Source organism: Apteryx rowi, unplaced genomic scaffold (assembly GCF_003343035.1).
Source record: "Apteryx rowi isolate R43461 unplaced genomic scaffold, aptRow1 scaffold_112, whole genome shotgun sequence".
In the NCBI taxonomy this organism is placed as follows: Eukaryota; Metazoa; Chordata; class Aves; order Apterygiformes; family Apterygidae; genus Apteryx; species Apteryx rowi.
Window position 1 is genome coordinate 581,243 of NW_020447331.1, and position 19,413 is coordinate 600,655.

The 19,413-nt window shown below is 36.7% G+C and overlaps 1 protein-coding gene across 3 annotated transcripts in view; it reads left to right on the forward strand.

Annotated features, from left to right (window-relative positions):
* The window catches only part of ASAP1 (ArfGAP with SH3 domain, ankyrin repeat and PH domain 1), a 125,328-nt gene that overhangs the window by 91,364 nt on the left and 14,551 nt on the right, over positions 1-19,413 (forward strand). For 2 of the 3 annotated variants that reach the window (XM_026077548.1, XM_026077556.1), the window contains exons 19-23: positions 727-842; positions 3,175-3,242; positions 5,765-5,872; positions 7,129-7,357; positions 16,266-16,427. In XM_026077548.1, the coding sequence (XP_025933333.1) occupies positions 727-842; positions 3,175-3,242; positions 5,765-5,872; positions 7,129-7,357; positions 16,266-16,427 (683 nt within the window). The remainder of the gene's footprint in view (positions 1-726; positions 843-3,174; positions 3,243-5,764; positions 5,873-7,128; positions 7,358-16,265; positions 16,428-19,413) is intronic. The other variant, XM_026077564.1, reaches the window with a different exon arrangement.

Consider the following 19,413-nt stretch of genomic DNA (forward strand, 5'->3'; position numbering starts at 1 on the left):
TCAATCTCAAATTTAAGAGTACACTTACAACAAAATGGTCTCTGCATTTTATGTATGCTTAGTGTTCAATATGAATAATACTGGGTGGAAAAAAATAGCTGTAATTTCTTGAGCATTTCGTTATATAAATGTGTTATATTGGTCTAGATACAAGTCAGCAACTTTTAAAAAGATCCTTGTTTTAGGAGTTGAAAACTAAGGAGTATGTTTTTTAAAAACCCTGTGAGCCCCTGTGCACAGGCCCATCTTTTCCTAACTCAGTGTGTAGCCTTATATTCCTCTTGCGACCACCTTTTGGGCATCCTCGCAGTACCCCTCGTCACCGTTCCTCGCATGTGCAGGTTTTTTAGCCTGTTTGGATTCTAACTCTATAAAAATGATTTTTCAGATATTCTTATTTGACTAATTTGGCATGTTTGATAAAGAAAAAGAACATATTCCAGAATTTCAATTAAACAGTGCATCTGTAGATGCTCGGTCATTTTCAGCCACTGCTCAGGGATTTCCAGCAATACTCTTGAAACCGTAATTCCTAATAGCCTTTGGAAGTAATAGATACCCTGTTTAATTGAAATACATTAACCTCCTACTTTGTATTTGTGCAGTGTGGTATTTGTGTTACCATAAATATTTATTATTCATAGGGATGCTAGGTCTAGAATGATCTGGAATGAATAGCACAGCATACAATACTTTTCTTGGTTGTTTTCTTTCCTTTGTGTTTAGTGGAAACCTGGATAAGCAAACAGCATTGGGTAATACGGTTCTACACTACTGCAGTATGTATAATAAACCTGAGTGTTTGAAATTGCTTTTGAGGGGGAAGCCAACTATTGATCTGGGTAAGCTCATTATTTAATACTGGGAAATAAAGATTTCCTAAAATCTCTTGTGATTTTTGTTAACCACTTTTATTTATGTCCCATTATGTTAAGTGTATTTCTAAGGAAAAATAAACGCTGTGTTTTAGAAACTGTGTGTTAGAAAGATGATCTGAATTTCCCACTAACAAGCCTATAGGAAGCATTCAGCTAAGAAGTTAAATTCTTAGAAAAATTTTGTCACTACTGTCTTTTAATATGAAACAATTCTGATTCTTCCTGATTTTCTGTGGTGTTTTATTTCTGACACATTTTAACTAATCTGGACTTTGGGTTTGTTGTTTTATTGTAAAATTCACCTAATGCGTGTATGTTATAATGCTTCAAGTGACTGCTCACATTAATTCCACTCTAGGTGCATGTGAGCTTCGTGTGCACAAGAGCTAATTCTTTCTTTAATATTAGTGTTAGTTGGCATGGTGGCTTCACCCAGCATGCCCTAGCCACCACTGTAGTTGCCAGGGGAAGGGACTGGCTTTCTCAGCTACTTTTCTTCTGTTTACTGTCTACATGTGAGATATATCCCTTGCTGTATCTGCATCAGTCTTTTTTCTTTCATTAAAATTGGCATCTCTATAAATTGTTTGCTCACATTTTTTGTAATCTATAATTAACTAGACTTTCTGCTTTCCTGCCCCATCAAAACAGTTAGGAATGTGTCCCTTGAACTCCAGCTCATCAGGCTCAGGAGTTACCTGTCATATGCATATCTGTATAAGGATTTGGGTCCTCCCAGGTGTTGCTATGGGAAGGAAGCTTTCTAAAGAGTCGTGTGCAAGTTGAAGAGTATGGACTTTTACTTCTCCCTTTCTCCTCTTTTCCATCATCTTCCTCCACCTCTGCAGTCTACAAACCGTTGCATAAGATTAGGTTCATAACTCAGTGGTAGAAATCATTGATTTCCTTGGCTTTCTCATACATCTGTAGACCACTAGGATGTCGTAACACTATCATAAGTCAAAGAATTTGTCGTGACTTTTATTTATTTATTTATTTTAACAGATATGCCCCTATTTAATAAAATAAGAAAATTAATTGAACAAGATTAAGCATGTCCATTGATCCTTCTTTTGAACTCTCTACTAGGTAGATGCTGTAAGAGTGATCTTACCTTTCTGGGCCACTGTTTCTTTCTTGAGATTTCACGTAGGAGCTGCATATCTTCTTTAGGCCTCAAACCATCGTGTTTCTACTTACAAACTAAAAGCATGGAATTTGTATAGTCTCTTAAGCAATCTGTGTTTTAACTTGAATTAAGAAATAATATATTTACATTACTCCTCATATTAGAAGTTCTGATCCTCAGTTATGCCTTTCCATAAGGAGCCCTCCTTCTTCCAGATATCTTCATTACTTTAGATTCACAGAAACCCTCTTTGATAGATATTGAAAGTGGCCTTTCTAGGTGGCTGTTTTATGTTTTCTAGAATTCACAACTGGTGTTCTCTATATAACATTACGTAGATGTGGCTGCTTGTGAAACCTCTGCTTAGTTTGACTGGTTTCAGTGTCCAGTCAGAGAAAAGCTTTACAACCTGGATGTGGGGTAGAGCGTACTCTGGTCCAACTCCATGGTATTTGCAGAAATACTGTAAGAATAATCTTTACCTAGAATCTGTCCACGTAAGATTTTAAGGGGATTTTTTTTTAAGACCTGCTACTGAATATCTAGAACGGATGGTATTAGACGTTGTGTTGGGGGACTTTCTAGAGGGCTCGGATATTGTCTTTTGTTTGGGCATTATTTTCAAATCTAAAGGGTTTTATAGCCTTCAGAAAGAAAAAATACAGCTAGCAAGCATGTAAATAATTCCTGTTCAAACACTGTCTTAGAATAGGACTTCTGTCTTCAGATTCAGGCTTCAGACAGCTATGTGTCAGTCACTTAGAGTAAAAAGTGCTTGGATCAACATTTGCATTTTTTTCTTTTAATCTTAGAATAGTTTTTTCTTCTGAGCTATCTTGCCCTGTCTGCTTGCTTTTTCTGCTTATTCGTTTAAGAGCTTTATTGGCAAAGGAGTTGAGCAGAGGCTGAAATGACTACGTTTCTTTATTCTCTGCTAGGATGGTTAGGAGGGATATGGGGACTGTCTCAACAGATGCTGCTGTTCAGAAAGAGCCTGATGATACATGAAGTGCATGAGCACTTAGAGTGGAATCTTAAGAGCTGCAGCTGCTATAGAGTAAATAGACATTTTTAATCACTTTTAGAAGTTAACTCTGCTAAAAATACTGAAACTTAATGATTCTTTAGACATCTCAAAGAATTACTCTGTTTTTATTAATTTTGTAGTAAACCAAGCTGGAGAAACGGCTCTGGACACAGCAAAAAGACTGAAAGCTGTCCAGTGTGAAGAACTGGTAAGGAAGAAAATAAAAGAAAGGAAGCTTGCTTACTTTAAAGATAGGATCTATGTAGAGTATCCTTTACTGCTGTATCTCACACTTGGTATCTCTCTTAACTAACTGTAGGCTGGTCTAAAGGCCCTACTATAGTTTTATTTTTTTACTTCAGTACACTTTTTTTTTTTTTTTAATAACCTCATGAAAAAGAGTGTTTATTTCCTACTGGAAATACTTAGCTATTTTAACCAGCCTATTTGCAGCCCTTAAGTTTTAGGAGTTGGGTATTTGTCTGAAAATCAGTTACTGCATCATTCCAGGACATTGAATTTCTTCAGCTCAGAAGTTCTGCTTACAGACATTTTTGTCAGGAGCACAAATCAACCCCCAAAATATTAAGTATATCAAGAGCTTTCAGGTCTGGATCTTTGCTTGGCTTTTCCTGTTTTGGCTTTTCCAGCTTGTTTGGTGGGACATTTAGACAGTTCAGAGATCCTGAAAGTCTCCTGACAAGGAGAATTGAAACAAAATAAAACCTCCTTGAAGAAGAAAAAAGCAAAAGTACAGTGAACAAACTGAAGTGTAATGTCTAGAAGCTAGGGTAGCAAAAAGGTTAAACACTACTATCTTTGGGAGTTTTTCTCTCTATTGATTGTGGTCAGGGCAAAATTTTCTGGAATCTCCAGAATGTATGAGTGGTGTCAAGAGGCAGATACTTACTGGAGTTTAAGAAATAAAGGTATCAGAGCTAAGGGATTTTCCCGGGTATTTCACTGAAGTAGTAATCCAAGAATAAGGATTCTGCATTAGAGCAACAAGCTTGTTTGTCCTCAGCCCTTTAAGATGCCTGACCAACATGCATTTAGTAGGCAAGTAACATTAAGGAATTAAAAAAGCTTAAGCTGTACAGTTTCACGTACAGGACAAACTCAGAAGGATCTACAAAACAGTACTCACTTGCATCTTGATTCTGTTTCTCAGAACTTTTCTCCCCTCCTTTTGACAATACAAGGAGAAGGAAATGTACTCTTTCTCTGCAGCTGGTAATTTTAATATCTTTTATTTAGCAACTAAAAGTTCTTGACATGTAATAATTAAATATTGCACTATCAAGAGAGATTTTCCTTCAAAATTTAGAATTAGTTTCCTTATTTCTGGGGATGCAAGTCAACGTCATGCTATGGTTGATAAGGTTGTACTCTCACTGATTTCATTACTTCCATGTCTGCAGTGCTAGTACTTTTTCCAGGGTTTTGAGTACTCTATCAGCTGAAGAACAGCTACTATACAACACACAACTGGAATGGATTACTTTTTTCATTGCAGTATATACTTTATTAAGTAATGCCTGCCATTAGTATGGACCAGTTGATTATGTTTAAGAACAAACCAAAAAAGCTTGGATGTTGTCAGTGAGCTTCTCTGGCAGTTAATCATTTCAGTTACTGAAACTGAAATTCTGTGAATACCTCTCTCTCGGATTTTCAGTTAACTATAATGGAGTGGTTTATGCCTTTTTCTATTTTTTTCATTTTTTGAAGAGGAAAACTATTTCTGTATTTTTCTTAAAAGTGGCAATGAGATGAAGCTAAGACTAAAAGAAATATGAGCAGACATATGGTTTATCATGGACACAAAAATGTAGAAAATAAATATCTAAATGCTTGCAGTGTAATAGATGTACTGAGCTGATTTCTGTTTTATAACTTGGAGCCTTAACTGTTTAATTACATTCAATTTCAACTATATTAGTGCATTAATACTTGTACAGCAGGTTGAAAATATTTTCTTATCTCTTCCAAATCTTGTTTCGGGATGATCTTGTCTGGTTGCAACTGGTTACTCCTGAATCAACTATTACCAAGGAGACTATATTTTAAAAGATGTGAAGGAATAAAGAATGATGGGAGTTCTGAGTATTGAAATGGAGAACTTGTTACTTCCAAGAATTAGTGAACTGCAGTTTTCTCTTTTTGCTGATGGTTGCAGAAGTAGTAGGTTTGTTGTTTTTTTTAAAGAATGTGACTACATTATGCAGATCGGCAATTTGGAGGAATTCTGTGCATCATATTAGCCTGATCCAGTGATAGGGAGGGAGAAAAACACTCAAATATTTAAATAAAGGATCAGTTCCTTTATTGTGACTGCAACACAAGGATAGTGATTTTGGGGGGTAGCAGTTGTATATCCCAAAAATAAAAAAAAAAAAAATGGATTTTGCAATAATTCTATGATGAAATGAACATTAAAAATCTACCCATTTGGATAATTCAGTACTTACAGAAAAAAGAAAAAAAAAAGCCTAAGTATTTTCTTAATTCTGTGCAGAAAATCTTCCTTTTTGGCCTTTATTTTTATATATCCCAAATGAAATCTTAAACTAAGAAAAAGAAGGTTTGTCTGTCCCTGAAAGTGTTTAAAGATCTGGTCAAGTTTTAAAACTATAAACATTTCTGTTCATTGCTTGCTATTACAAAATTAAATGCATGGTTATTGAAGGAGCGGAAAGTACTTTTAGTAAGAGTTGTTATTTTTTTCAGCTTTCTCAAGCGAAGGCAGGAAAGCTAAATCCTCATGTGCACGTGGAGTACGAGTGGAATCTTCGTCAGGAAGAAATTGATGAAAGTGATGATGACTTAGACGATAAGGTAAGCGTGAATTACTGGTATGACTTTGTGCAAAGCTGTTAGAGTTTCTGTTCTATGGAAATGAACAGAAATTATTGAGACCCCTTTTAGCTTGCTTTTTTCTAGCAGACTTTGGAAAAAATGCTGGTTTTAAAGCCTTTATTAAAGATTGCCAAAGTGCTTTTTAAATATTCTTTGTCAACCTAGTTATTTTAGACTACCAATTTTGGGTTGTAAATTTCTAGCTGGAAGAAATCCACAGCTTTCATCCATAGTTCTTCCACAAATTTAATTAAAAGCTAGTTGTTGAATCAGTAACTCTGTGTATTTTTCAAAAACTGAGCTGTGCAGTTTATTCCTGGTAAAGAAGGAGTAAGGAAAAGACCAGACTTGAAGTCATGGGATAATTACCGCCCTAACACACGGAAAAGTTAGGGTCAGTGTCCTCCTTTAGCAAGTCAGTTAATTACTCTGCTCAGTTCCTGTAATGAAGTGGGGATACGCCTTTCCTACTTTATGTGTGTGCTGTAGAAAGAAATATGATCACCTTTTCACTTGCTGTAACRCTTGAGACTGGATAATTCAGGCACCCAATAATCTGCATATCTTTAAGCACAGTACTGAGCAAAATAAATATCTCTGCCAGGAGCTGCATGAGAACGACTAATGCTATAGTAAGCCTGCCTGAACCAGGGCTGCGATGAAGCTGATCGTGGAGCACTATATACATTAATGACTGCCTGTGCAGTCAGAAGACCTGTACAGCTATTAATGACTGCTGTGCAAAAATTTCTGCAAAAATAATTATGTCCCTTTAAAAGAACAGCTGTGCCGCTGAACGTATTGCTAGTTCAGTAAGCAAATAAACCCAATGGGTCCAAGAAGTAGTTCGTTCATTTTTAATGTGTATCAACGGGGTTGTATATTTGATCTTTGAGGATAACTGATTAAAGTGCTGTTTGAACTGAAGGTTACTCTTACATTCTAAAAAAAAAAAAAATTACTAGTCTTTTTTAGTACGTYATTTAGCATATTATTAGCATGTATCTACTGCTTTAAGGATAAATCTAACTTTGTGTGCGTGTTGATTTGTTGATGGTACAGCATCTTGCAGGTTGGATGTCTGAGAAAGAGAAGAATATGAACTTATTTATCCAGTAAAGAAAAAAGTTATGCTCTCATCCACTAGAATATGTTCTATTACATTCTTTCCCAAACATGTTAATTATRTTTAACATGTAGACAGCTCTATAATATATTTTTCATTCTATTCACAGCCTAGTCCTATAAAAAAAGAAAGATCTCCAAGACCCCAAAGTTTTTGTCACTCTTCTAGTATTTCTCCCCAAGACAAAATGACTCTTCCTGGATTTAGCACTCCTAGAGACAAGCAAAGACTCTCCTATGGAGCTTTCACCAACCAGATTTTTGCTTCTACAAGCACAGATTCACCAACCTCTCCAACTGCAGATGCGCCTCCTCTTCCTCCTAGAAATGCTGKCAAAGGTAAGTCTGTCCTTGGTTTACTCTTGCAAAGCAGTGTTTTTTCCACAGTTGTCCTTTCTTAAACCAAATACATTATACTTTTCAGGGTATAATGTGCTTTTTTTCTCATCATGTTAATGTTTTAATATGGTTCAATGCGTGTTCTCAAAAGTCAAAAAAGAAAAACTTTGCAGTGGATTCATATTCATAAATGTTCATGAATGGATTTAAAAAAAATAGCAACAAACTCTGCTAAATAAAAGTTGATTCATTTTCTGTAGATATTCTGTTCATATTTTACAGAAGCATATGTAAATCAAGTGTTTAAAAAAAAAAAAAAAAAGGAAGTCACTGGTGGGTAGTGCTGTAGGATGATGTACTGTGTAGTGTCTGGCAGAGAGCRCAAAGAAACAAAGCTTTGAAGGAAAGGAGGTGCAAGAAGACTCCTCCTCCTTGCGGTCGGACTGTGTGGAAAAAGAAGAATACCAGAATGACCTGTGAAGAGCTAAGCATGTTGGTATTAAAGTTCCCTTCCCTCTCGGTGCATCCAGACGCCCCTTCCACTTTGAGGGAAGGTGGTGGGAGCAAGGWATAAAGAACTGCAGAGGAAGTGCCAGGCCAATTGCCGAACGGTTAACAAGTCATGGACTGAAGAGCTATGTTAAAAGGCACCTGGTCTCGAGTGAAACAACCATTTTGCTCTTGTAGCATTGTCCTTATGGAAGGCTTATGCCACAGCTGGATCTTTTTTGCCATCTACATTCAGTCCAAATGGATGAGATGCTTTTTCTTCTGTGATTAATCRTAGTGACACTGTTGGTGGTAGCATGTGAAATGAGAAAACTTATTTTCGTAAGAGGTTTACTGTTACAGTCTTTGTGGGTAAGGATTCTGTAACCTAGATGGCTATAAACTTCAAGTTTAGAGGACATACTGAACAAAACCTGTAAATTTACTATAATTTGTAGAAGTCTAGTATTAGAAAAAAAATCCTTCAATTTTTCCCTTTTTACTCATTTAATTTAGAAATAGCCAAATTGTGTTTCTACAGTAGGCTTGCTAGAGAAACCTTCAGTTGTGATGAAGGCTACAAAGTAGTTCARGGCTTCAGTGGTTATGCCTACTCTGTTCCCTTTTGTTAACATTGCTATAACTTTGTATTTCATTTCTTCAACTTCTAATTAACTTTGTTTTCAAAGAAAAGCTCTCATGTGAAAGATATGTGAAAGATAAAAGGGGACAGAATAGAGTCTGACATCAGATGTCTGCTCTTACATGATTTCAGTGCTATACTTGAGAACTACTCGATCTTAGTCATGTACTGGCGACTTTACAGTCTCTGGACTCTGTTTTTTTTTAAACCGGCTTGTTGCCCATTAAGAGAAAAAGCAGTTTTGCRAGGATGTATACATTTTTCACATGAGATTTGATAATCTGAGGGTTTGTTGTTTTTTTTTATATCGCTTTCACTGGGAACTCATTTGTACTGATTATGACTATGCCATGTTGACCTTCCTGTTGGTATTAGAAGTTTCTAACCTTTTCCCTGCCTCCCCCCCTTTCTTTTATTTCGTATTTTATACTCATGCTCTATTTATGAGCTACTGATTAATTATTGTCAGAAACAGGATACTGGTTTACGCCTTCAGTCTAACCTAGGATAACTTTTTTTGGGGGGGGGGGAGGGTCATGTAAGAGTTGCAAGAGTTGGGAACTAAACATGAAGCTTGTTTTCTTAACAAGGTCAAGGAGCTTGTATTTCATATCCACGTGTACATTATTCAGTATGTTGTCAGTTTTCAATGGATTAAAAAGGAAATAACTTCTTTGTCATTATATATTGTAGTTCTCATACAGACTTATTCAGAAAATTGTCTTTYTCCAGAAAGGTCAATATTTACATGTATGTTTCACTCTAAGTACGTGTTCAAGTTTCAGAAATGTTAAGCATTTGCCTAGGTGTTTCTGCAAATTGTTTTCCAGATGAGTGAATCAACACAGCACTGAAGCTACTTTGAAAGAAATGACGCATCRAATTCTTTTGTGTTTTCATTTCAAGGATTAAGCAAAAGAAATCCTTACTTATATTGCAACAATATAATTAAGATATTATCACAAAACATGGAGAAACATTGCCTTCTAGTGATAATAGTAATGTAACTGCTATGTCAGAGTGGAAAATGTCAGAGTCACAGTGTAAGTCTGAGTGAGAGGTTGAATGGAACTAACTTAAGTTTAAGTGACTAGGTTTCTCTGCTTCAAAAATGCCAAAATTTTACAGTCTGCTAGTGATACTGTATTTGGGGTTGATTTCTGTTCAATGACATTGCCAAGTATTTAATCAATTTTAGAAACATCCATTGCATGCAGATCTATACTGTCTGTGATTACAGGAAAAGTTTAACAGACTCAAAAGGACCAAGGAGCAAAGTGGCAAATACTAAGAACAGTCATGAGTATGTGAAAGTCACTATGATTGTCACTATAGATGCTTTTATGGTTTATTATAAATGGTGCTACACCTTGTCACCTCTTCCCCCCCCCCCCCAAAAAAAAAAAGCATCTTTAAAAGAACAGGAAGCAGCCCTGCCCCCTTCCATAAGACACTGGTGACAGATGYTAATTTTGAAACGGTCTGAGATTATTTTTTTTCTTCTTCTTCTTTAGGAAAAAAAAATCTTAAGTTTGGTCTGCTCTCTTGAGTAGTAGTAATAGAGCATATGCCTTATATCAAAGTTAACATTTGAGGTGGCTTATCAAATTCTTTTTCTGTTAGACAAGTACCTTTTGAGAGCTATTTGATGTAAGGCAATCTGAAAATATAGGATTATATTCTGAACCAAGTTTCCTAAAGAGCAAGAGTAAGAGGAGCATTGAGTCCATAACTAAACTTAAACTTACCTTCTGTCCCCAAGTGTAATCTGATCTTTGCCCCTGCTCTGCTGTGAGGCCCCAGCAGATATCATGGGACCCTGGTAGAGCATGGAGTCAGTCTGTAGGGGGGGATAGCTGGTGGGATCCTTATTTTGGAAAGAGGCAGAGGTTTTAAAAGTCTCATGATGTTTTATATCCTTTGGGACATACAGATAATAAATCTTTTCCAAAACATGTTGTATATTTAAACAAAACCACCTCCCTTTAGCCCTCTGTAAGCTGGCTTTATTTGCCAGTGAAGTTCCTTGGTAGCAAGGTTCCATGGTGTTTGCTGAGATGCCACAGTGGAGTGGAAGCCATCGAGTCTTTGTGTTGGGGAGAGAAGGTAAGTTTAAAGTAATTTAAGTAATGAACACCCCTCTTGCCCATGGGTTTTAGTGGATTTGGTGCCTAAGAATTAGTTTGATTCATTGTTAAAATTGTATGGGTGGATTTATAATTGTTGGAATGTGCAAATATGAGAATTCTTTAAGTTCCGTCATACGTTCCATAATGTTAATGAAAGTCCAGATTTACTGGTTGGTTAACATTTCAAAAAAAGTGCTGGAGTGAGATTACTTCTGGTTTTATTTGCATTTAGAAAGCAGAGAGCTGTGGTGAATTTTTTTAGGTTATTGATACTCCTTGAGTATTTACTGTCAGTTCGGAAGTGAAGGTTCCTGCAGCAGCAGCGTAACAGATGTGCCTGCGCTTCGGCTGTTTCTGTGCAAAGTCTGAGTAATCCTAAACCGATCATGAATATGGGCTAAGACAGTGTATTCTGCACTAACACAGGTCATTTGTGGGCACATGTTACCTTCCACCATCTCTACTACAGTTTTTGTTAATCCTAATAGGCAGAATGAAAAGCAGAATGTAGTAGCTTCATAAACCACCACAGCTTTTTTCAGTAGTTTATCTGACTTTATTCAGGTTCAACTTACTTGTGTTGTAGCAGTGAAGTAGTTGTATGACTAAGCACAATAGCTTGAATAAAAGTTTGCACAAGCTTAACTGCAAACCCGCAGTGAGGGCAATATTGCTAACTACTGTTCCTAGTTTTGTAGAAGTGTTAGGTAAATCTAAACCAGCTTTCCTTAATTTTAGCTGCAAGCTAGCTGATCTCCAGTGGTTCTGCCTATATCCATCACAAAAGAATGAACACAGAGGGGCAGGGGGTCAATTTTATGTCATGGAGTTAACCTGGGAGCTCAAGTACAGATAAGTTTGCAGATTTTACACACTCTTCCACAACTCTGATGTTAGGTATATAAAACCAGAAGACATCTCCTTTGCAATACCAGGCCATTGCTCTTGCAGATACTATCTCACATTAGCTACTACTTTACCTGATCAAACTCATTTTTTAAACAAATTAGTTAATTTGCATTTGCTAATAACTTCTAAAAGTTCGCTGCCTTGCTCACAGGGTTAGACATCTTAGAAATCCAGTAAATTTACTTTGTTCACGTACCAACATTATTATTTAGCTTCAATGATTTTTCTCTTTCATTGAYGTTTATATCAGCACGGTACCTGGAGAGCAGTCATACAGGCCTCTGGTTTTGTTTTGTTAAACTAAACAAACCCAGCATCTTTCACCTCTTCTGATATAATAGCCTTTTCATTCTCCTGTCATCCCAGTTGTCCTTTCATTCTAGTAGCCCCGTCTCTGCACCTTTCCTGTTTAAATCAGTTTTCTGGTTTACCCGGGTGCCTGGAACTGCCTGCAGTGTTCTAGGTGGGGTCTTGCAGGAGCAGCGCCGAAACCTTCCTGCTTCTACTGGAAACGCTACATCAGAACATCCTTTGGTCCTGGTTATTTTTCTGTGGTCGCATCGTGCTGTGGCATACCAGTCATTATACGGATAGTCTCTACTACCATTCTCAACTGATAAGGCAGCAGATTATAATACAAATCCTCTTTTAGTCTAGAAGTTAACTTTATCCATAATACTGTTGTATTCCATCTCACTTCTGTTACTTCAGTCTTTCAGGTCATCTAGTTTCTCGTTTCGTTTGAGTACTCTCAGGATGTAATATTGCAGCTCTCTTTCACATGCTTATAGACTTAATTTTTTAAAACATGCTTACAAATGTGCTATATATTTTGGTTAAATAAAGTGAGTTTTCTCTTAGTACTGTAATAGGAAGGGGAGGCTAATTGACAACCATTTATTTTCATATGGTTGCGTTTGTACAGCACCCCAAAAATTGCTGAATGTAAGTTTTGGCTCTTTTTTTTAAACAGGAAATATTTTTAGCATTAATTAAAGAATGTACTTCAGATGTTAATTTTGAATCAATTTATGTTCTTAGCTTGCTTGTTTAGAGTGACTGTGATCATTGTTTCTTTAATAACGGTCTTATTTTCAGTAATAAAGATATCTAAAGTAAGACAAACTGAAGAAGGCTTTTAGCAATATCTGTGCAGAATTTGTCACTCATAAGAACTTGAAAAAAAGGTTAACAACATTTGTTAATGAAAATACCATTTTTAATACAAACTTACTTTCCTTTGCAGTACCTGTGCTACCATTAAGTGGAATACTGGTTCTTCCATACCTCTCATTAAGTGGTAAAATATAAATATGAATGTGAGGCTTTACACTATAAAAACACCATTTCTTGAGTGGATGGTAACAGCTTTGCATGTTGTCACTAGTACACAAATTAATAGATACTATACTAACTCCACAAAAGCTGAAGGGCAGTGCACTATTAATTGCAGACCTTTTCCAGTTATTTATCTTAATATATTAAGTCTGAGTCTATTTGCATATGAAAGCATGAGGCTCGTGATAGCAAAAAGAGATAAAAGATAAGAACAGCTTGCGCTGAAAGCAACTACTGCCCAGCTAACTGAAGAGAAGAAAGCCCAAAGGGAACAGAATAAAAAGATCCTATGTCAAGCTGCTAGGGTTTTTTTGTTGTTTTGTCTTGTGTGAGAAAGCGTTCTTCATGAAATGTGAACGTCACAACTATGTGAGAAGTCATCATCAGGATGACTGTGGAGAAGAAATGGCTTATTTGCTCCCTGGTTAGAATCACAAAGTATCTTTGATCTAGAAGATTAACTGCTCTCTGATTAGTCTCTAGAAATACCTACCTTGCCTTAAACAGTTAAAAAGTATTGTGTAACTGTATTATGAGAATGTAGGTGTATTATATATGTGTTACATGTAACACACAAAGTATTTGATAACAATTTTATTCACACTTAACGTGTCATCAGACCTTTGTATTGTTTCATCATCTGTTTCTGTAAATTGTTTTAGATTCCAGAGTGTTTTCCATGTTAGCTTTATTCAAAACATGATGTGACTTTGTACATTTTTCTGAAAACCGGTTTGAAGTTTTCCCTTGTTTACTGTTTATTTGCAAATACGTTATTTTATAAGCGTTCCCACCAGCCATCTAATCATTAGTATGTTATGACTCCTAAATTCATATTTATTCATTCCATTTACCAAGCTATGAAGCTAATGTAGTAACATACGCTAAAAGTCTGAAAAGATGCAGTTGTTAACACCTTTTCCCTAAAATTGCTGGGTACCATATGAACTTTAAAAACGTTATCACATCACAGCTTTCAAAACTTTTCTATGATATTTATGGACATGCTAGTAGTGTGAAATACAAAATATTTGTATATAATCGCATACTAAATCTTGTTTTTGTGGCGAAGATTTCTTCATTTTATTGGCAATACAAAGCTCAAATTGTAGTCACTTCGTTTCTGAAGTTGTATTTTTGCAATAAGTGTATAATGCTATTTCAATATATTTCCTCACCTTTTAAGTGAAGTTTGAACTATTTGTGATTTTGCAGGGGGGGGAGGAACAACTTCTTTTTAGCCTGGGATAAGGCTATAGTGTAGTTCACGTAACAGGACACTAGGTGGTGGTAGGACGGAAGCTTTTGAAGTGTTAGCCGTTCCCACTTGCAGACATTTTGGGAATATGTACCTCCAATTGGAGATTTCAGCACGGCATTTTTCTGCTGTCATACAATGTGTGTTTTCTGTATGCTTTAAAAATAATGTTGCTGTTAATACTGGTTATTTAATTTTCTTTTCCGCCCCACCACTCCTAGATATGCTCGGAGTTACTTATGGTTTATAGAACACCTTTGCTTCATAAGCATTTAAGCAAACTAGAGGACTTCTAACTTGCAGCAGTTTAGGGGATCTTCAGTCAAGATTTAGCACGAGAAAATGTTATTTGTTTTTGCTGGCAGAAACTAGTTTCAAAATATGGTTTAAATTACCTTGCCTTCTTAAATAACTGAAGCTCAAGGAAGAGATGTAAATAAGAAAGGATAAAAATTGGAGAACGGTCTTATTAATTTGCACTAACATTTCACTGCTTGTCAGTTAATGGCTTTGTGAACTTGGGAGTAGATTAAATAGAGATGGATTTTATTCACAAGAGTAAGCAATTAATGAAAGGCCAGGCCCCGAATACCTGCTGGTGTTGTGGTCAAGATACTCGCCTGTGCAGTGAGAGGCCTTCCAGTCTTGAATCTGGAAGAGAATAGGTTGGACCACTACCTCGTGATGGGCAGTTTTGTTAATCTTGTCTTGGAGGATAGGAAGAAAGGAGGAGGTCACCAGCTGAAAGATTGTTCTGCACTGATTTTAATACTTTTATGACATGTAGTGATTTGGGAAGGAACGCAGGCTTTGGTAATTTTCACTCTTACTATAGAGATTGAAAATAAATCTTTCTAAAGAAGCAGCTCTAGTTCTGTGTGCAAGTTAGGGTACATGCTGACTAACAAAACAAAAATTTTGTTTCAAATACTGTTCAAAGAAGTTATGTTTTCAAGAATAAGTAAGTAGATTCTGATAGATATTTGATGTTAGACTTTGAACTTTCAGCTACAAATAATTTTTGCTTTCAAAACTACATGGTCAGACATCTGCATTTATCCAGATTCTGTGATGGCAAAGCTGTCGTACCTGCAAGACTTACTGCAAGATCATGGACTGGAGTAAAGCATTACTATTTTGATAAGGTGGAAAAAAATATTTAAAGCTATTCTAAACTAACATAGAACCAGTTTAGATAAATGTTTCAGCTGTTTTTGGCAGTAATGATAGTTGGCTTAAGCAGTTTTCCTTTCACACTACATTTTTGTGCCCTGCACTGCTTGCTTCCTTGAGCTCATTCAAGCATTTATGAAGGTGAATGGTAAAGTGGATGAGGGGAAACACTCCTCTTCCTCCTAGGTTATTTTTTAATCTGAACCTACTCCCATATCCTGTTAAACAATGTTTGTGCCAATATCATCACAAGGGGAAATACAGGGCGTTTGGGGGTAGGATAGGGCTGACTACGTAAGCTGTAATAAGCAATGCTACCATAATATGTCTAATCTCAACCTTAGAAAGGGATTTTCTGATGTTTGTTTTACACGCCCTGCAAGCAATAATTTGTCATACTCCAAGAATGTGTGTTTTGCTATAGCTAAGCCACAGAAAAAAGTGGAAAATAACTATAGAAAAATGTATTAAGCTTAGAATCCTATTTTCAAGTTTTGAAGAAAGCTTGAAGATGGATTTCATTTATTTGTTTGTTTGTTTTAACAGAATTAATATAGGATGCTCTGGAGCAAAAAACCCTGACTACCCAATAGAGTATCTAGAAAGTTATTTAATTCTGGTGTAAATCAATCTTAAACCCAGATGTTAAATGTTACTTTATATTAAGGTTTTATGTATTTTGTCTTTACAATGCCTAAAATCAAAAATCCTGGAGTGAGTGACTAATAATCCTGTATTTTTAAACAAATCCATGTGTGTCACTTGCTTGTCGGGTTGCTTCTATTCCCACGGTTAGACTGGTTAAAAACGTGGCGAATGTCTCGTTCGATCTAAACGGTGTTTCGGCATGGCTTGTCCTTTGGTTTTAGTCTTTCGCTGCACTTTACTGTGGTCTGACTGTGAATTTTTCAGTGCTGCTTTGACGTTTATGCGCGTGCGTGTRTAAGAAGACTGTCTGTTGTTTTGCAGGCCCACCTTCAACCCTCCCTCTAAGCACCCCAGCCTCTAGTGGCAGCTCCACTCTGTCCAAGAAGAGGCCACCTCCCCCACCCCCCGGACACAAACGAACCCTCTCTGACCCACCAAGCCCACTACCTCACGGACCCCAGAATAAGGGCCCAATTCCTTGGGGTGAGTTTTCTGAAACGCAAAGCGAAAGGGCAGGGGAAAGCCTTTACGGTGGGTGATCTATAACCTGTGGTTGCTTTTGCCTAGCGCTTGCTTTCCAGTGGTTGCAGCTCGATGCAGTGTCAGCTCAGACGGATCAGCAGTTGCGTCTCCTGTCTCTGTAGCTTCCAGCCTTCTGTATCCGAGTCTCGCTTGGGAAAATTGGTGATATTCCGGGTTTCCCTGGGGCCCAGCTCAACCTCCTTTGCCTCCTCGCGCCTCCCCAGCCTCCTAGGCTGCCTTTAGCCCGTCCCCCTCCTCTACTGCGTCTGCTCTGCATCCGCGTCCTCACCCTGCTACTGTTGTCCCCAGCTAATTCAGCTGGATGGACCCTGATTTGGGGCAGATGCACCTCAATAAACCTGTGCAGCTCTCCTGATGGCAGGGTARCGCGTTTCCTTGGGCTGCGTGCCGAACCTCTCCTGCAAAGTGTTCATACCTAACTGGTTGAGATGTGTTGTCTTCATATGTTTTCAGGTTTTGTGATGTTGTCTGTACGTATACAAAGACTGATAGGTTTGCATCCTCCTACCAGCAGGAGAAATTAAAAAAAAAAAAAAAAGTTGTTTCTGTATAACAGGATACCTTTCTGAGAGAAAAGTTTTAGAAAGTATTTTCCTGTCTACTCAGATTCCTTCTCTTTTTAATAAAGATTTCTCTGTGCAGTCAGTTTTTCCCTGTAGCTATAAATCACAGGCCCATGTAATTTTCTGTAATTTTAGTATAGCTGGCAGGATTTCCTTAAATCCTATTAACTTCTGAGTTGCAATCCAATACTTATGTAAGGGGGTCATCCATATACCACTCAGATCTCCGAGTATCCTTTCTGTGTCCTAATATGAACACAAAATCTCCAGCAACCCTAAAAGCACCATTTTTTTTTCTGGAAAAACTTGAGTTAAATGGGTTAAATCCTAGAATGCTCATGTATAGTATATATGTGATTTAGTCTAGGATTTAATATGAAGAAAGGCATACAGTCTAATGAAAAGTGAAGCCTCTTTCTTAATGAATAAAAATAATGACAATCTTTGCTTTTCTCTACTTTTTCAGAGTCTGTGATGTGGAAAATATGTTGCTTATTCTGCCTGTTCTAAAAGCCCTGTACTATTTCAGAGGTAGTGGGGACATTTTGAGGAGCTTGGGCTTTAAAATTAGAAGATCTTTTAGTCCAAATCAGCACCTAAAATACCATATACTTTAATACTGTTTAATACAACACTGGTGGAATCTAACATTTGTAGAATGAAAATTGTGATGGGAGCAGATGTTAAGTTAGTGCCAATTTTTCTTAAAATATGCCAGTTAAGAGATGAAGGAAAAGGAAAATATGAGAAGACGTAGGTGTGGAGTTGAAGTTGAAAAATTTTAAAGTAGTAGAATAGCTTTTCAAAGCAGGGTCAGAGAAAAGAACATTGCTTATTTTTCCTCCTATCTGCCATACTGTGCAGAGTAAGTTTCTGTGGATGAAAGAGGGGCCTTTTCTCCCCCTTTTCTTAAATCAGAACTGTACAAAAATTGCTTTGGATTTTAAGATTTGAGTATAGAGAAGTTCTTTAAAGAGGGAGTTTTTTCTATCTGCCTTTGCTGTGATCTTTGCTTAAGAATTTTGTGAGAAGTTCACCACTTTACCTTTCAGAAGCTCCTCTCTGTGTTGTCATTTTTCCTGCTATTTTGCATTTCAGCATTTTTCTCACCTGCACATTGAGGGTTCTAGCAGAACAATCCTTAAGTTATGTGCTACCAAATTAAGCTACTATTCAAAGATGTTTTAAGTGTCATTTAGATTATTTTGTATTTCTATAACAACCATGAAATATTTTTCCTTGCTTTATCCATAGGACCTATATGTGAAGGATTTAGTGTTTGTTCTTGTTTTAAAGCTTGTTACTTTTTCATTTTTAATATAAACAGATTTTTTTAACAAGACTCAGCATTAGCCTCTCTGCAGCAATTGAAATTTATGAGAGCTAAGGAAACGTTAACTATTTCTGAAAATTTCACCTTCAGATCTAATTATGACATAGGATTGGCTGCAATATTATCACAGTTCTTATATTTTTATTGCTCCTTCTCTGACACTACCCCCCCCCCCAAAAAAAAAAACACAAAAAAACCCACAAAAAACAGATCTGGGTGAGTACCCGTGTGTGACAAAGTAGATCTCATAGTAGAGAGACACCCTGTACTAGTTGGTTTCCAAACTGAAACAGATAATACTGATGGGGAAAAGCTAATTCCTACCAAAATGTTAAATTTTTGCCACCATTATTTCATTTAGACTCTGATGCCCTAGGGAGATGCATCTGGCCTTTGAATAGGAAATATTGTGCTTTGCTTCTTGGTAAATTTTGTCTCTGGGAAATAGATTCAATTTTTTGAAGCTGGTTCTAAGTTTGTTTAGACATGCTGTTAAGAAGAGGGAAGGGGGTGTGATAAAGGCACTAAAACAAGATAAGTACTGTAATTGTACCTTGGGAATGGTGATGATTAATGAAGGAGATCTTTTCTACTGAAAGAGTTCAGAAGCACTTGGTTTGGGATTTTGCTACTTCTTGACAGAACTGAGTATATCTAGGACCTTGTCTTTATCAGGAAGTTAATTCAAGTTATCGTAACGTATAGACTTAAAGTGTAGCCTTTTCTGATGTAGYGACTCTGTAGAATAAAATACCAATCCTTAGAAATTTGGTATTTTGTGAGTAAAATCAGACTTAAGTGGTTTTAGAAAGATGTGCCTTATAAAGCAAAATTTAAACATTGCATAAATTTATTTGGATATTGGTTTGCAGTAACTCCTTCTGTTTCAGAGAAACTGAAACACTGTATTGAGGAAAAAAAAATTATATACAGTAGTAACTCAGCAACATAATTCAGTTTTTTTCCTTGCCAGCAGATGTCAGCTTCAAGTGATTTGTTTCTAAAGTGTGTTCTATGACAGGTCAGTTTA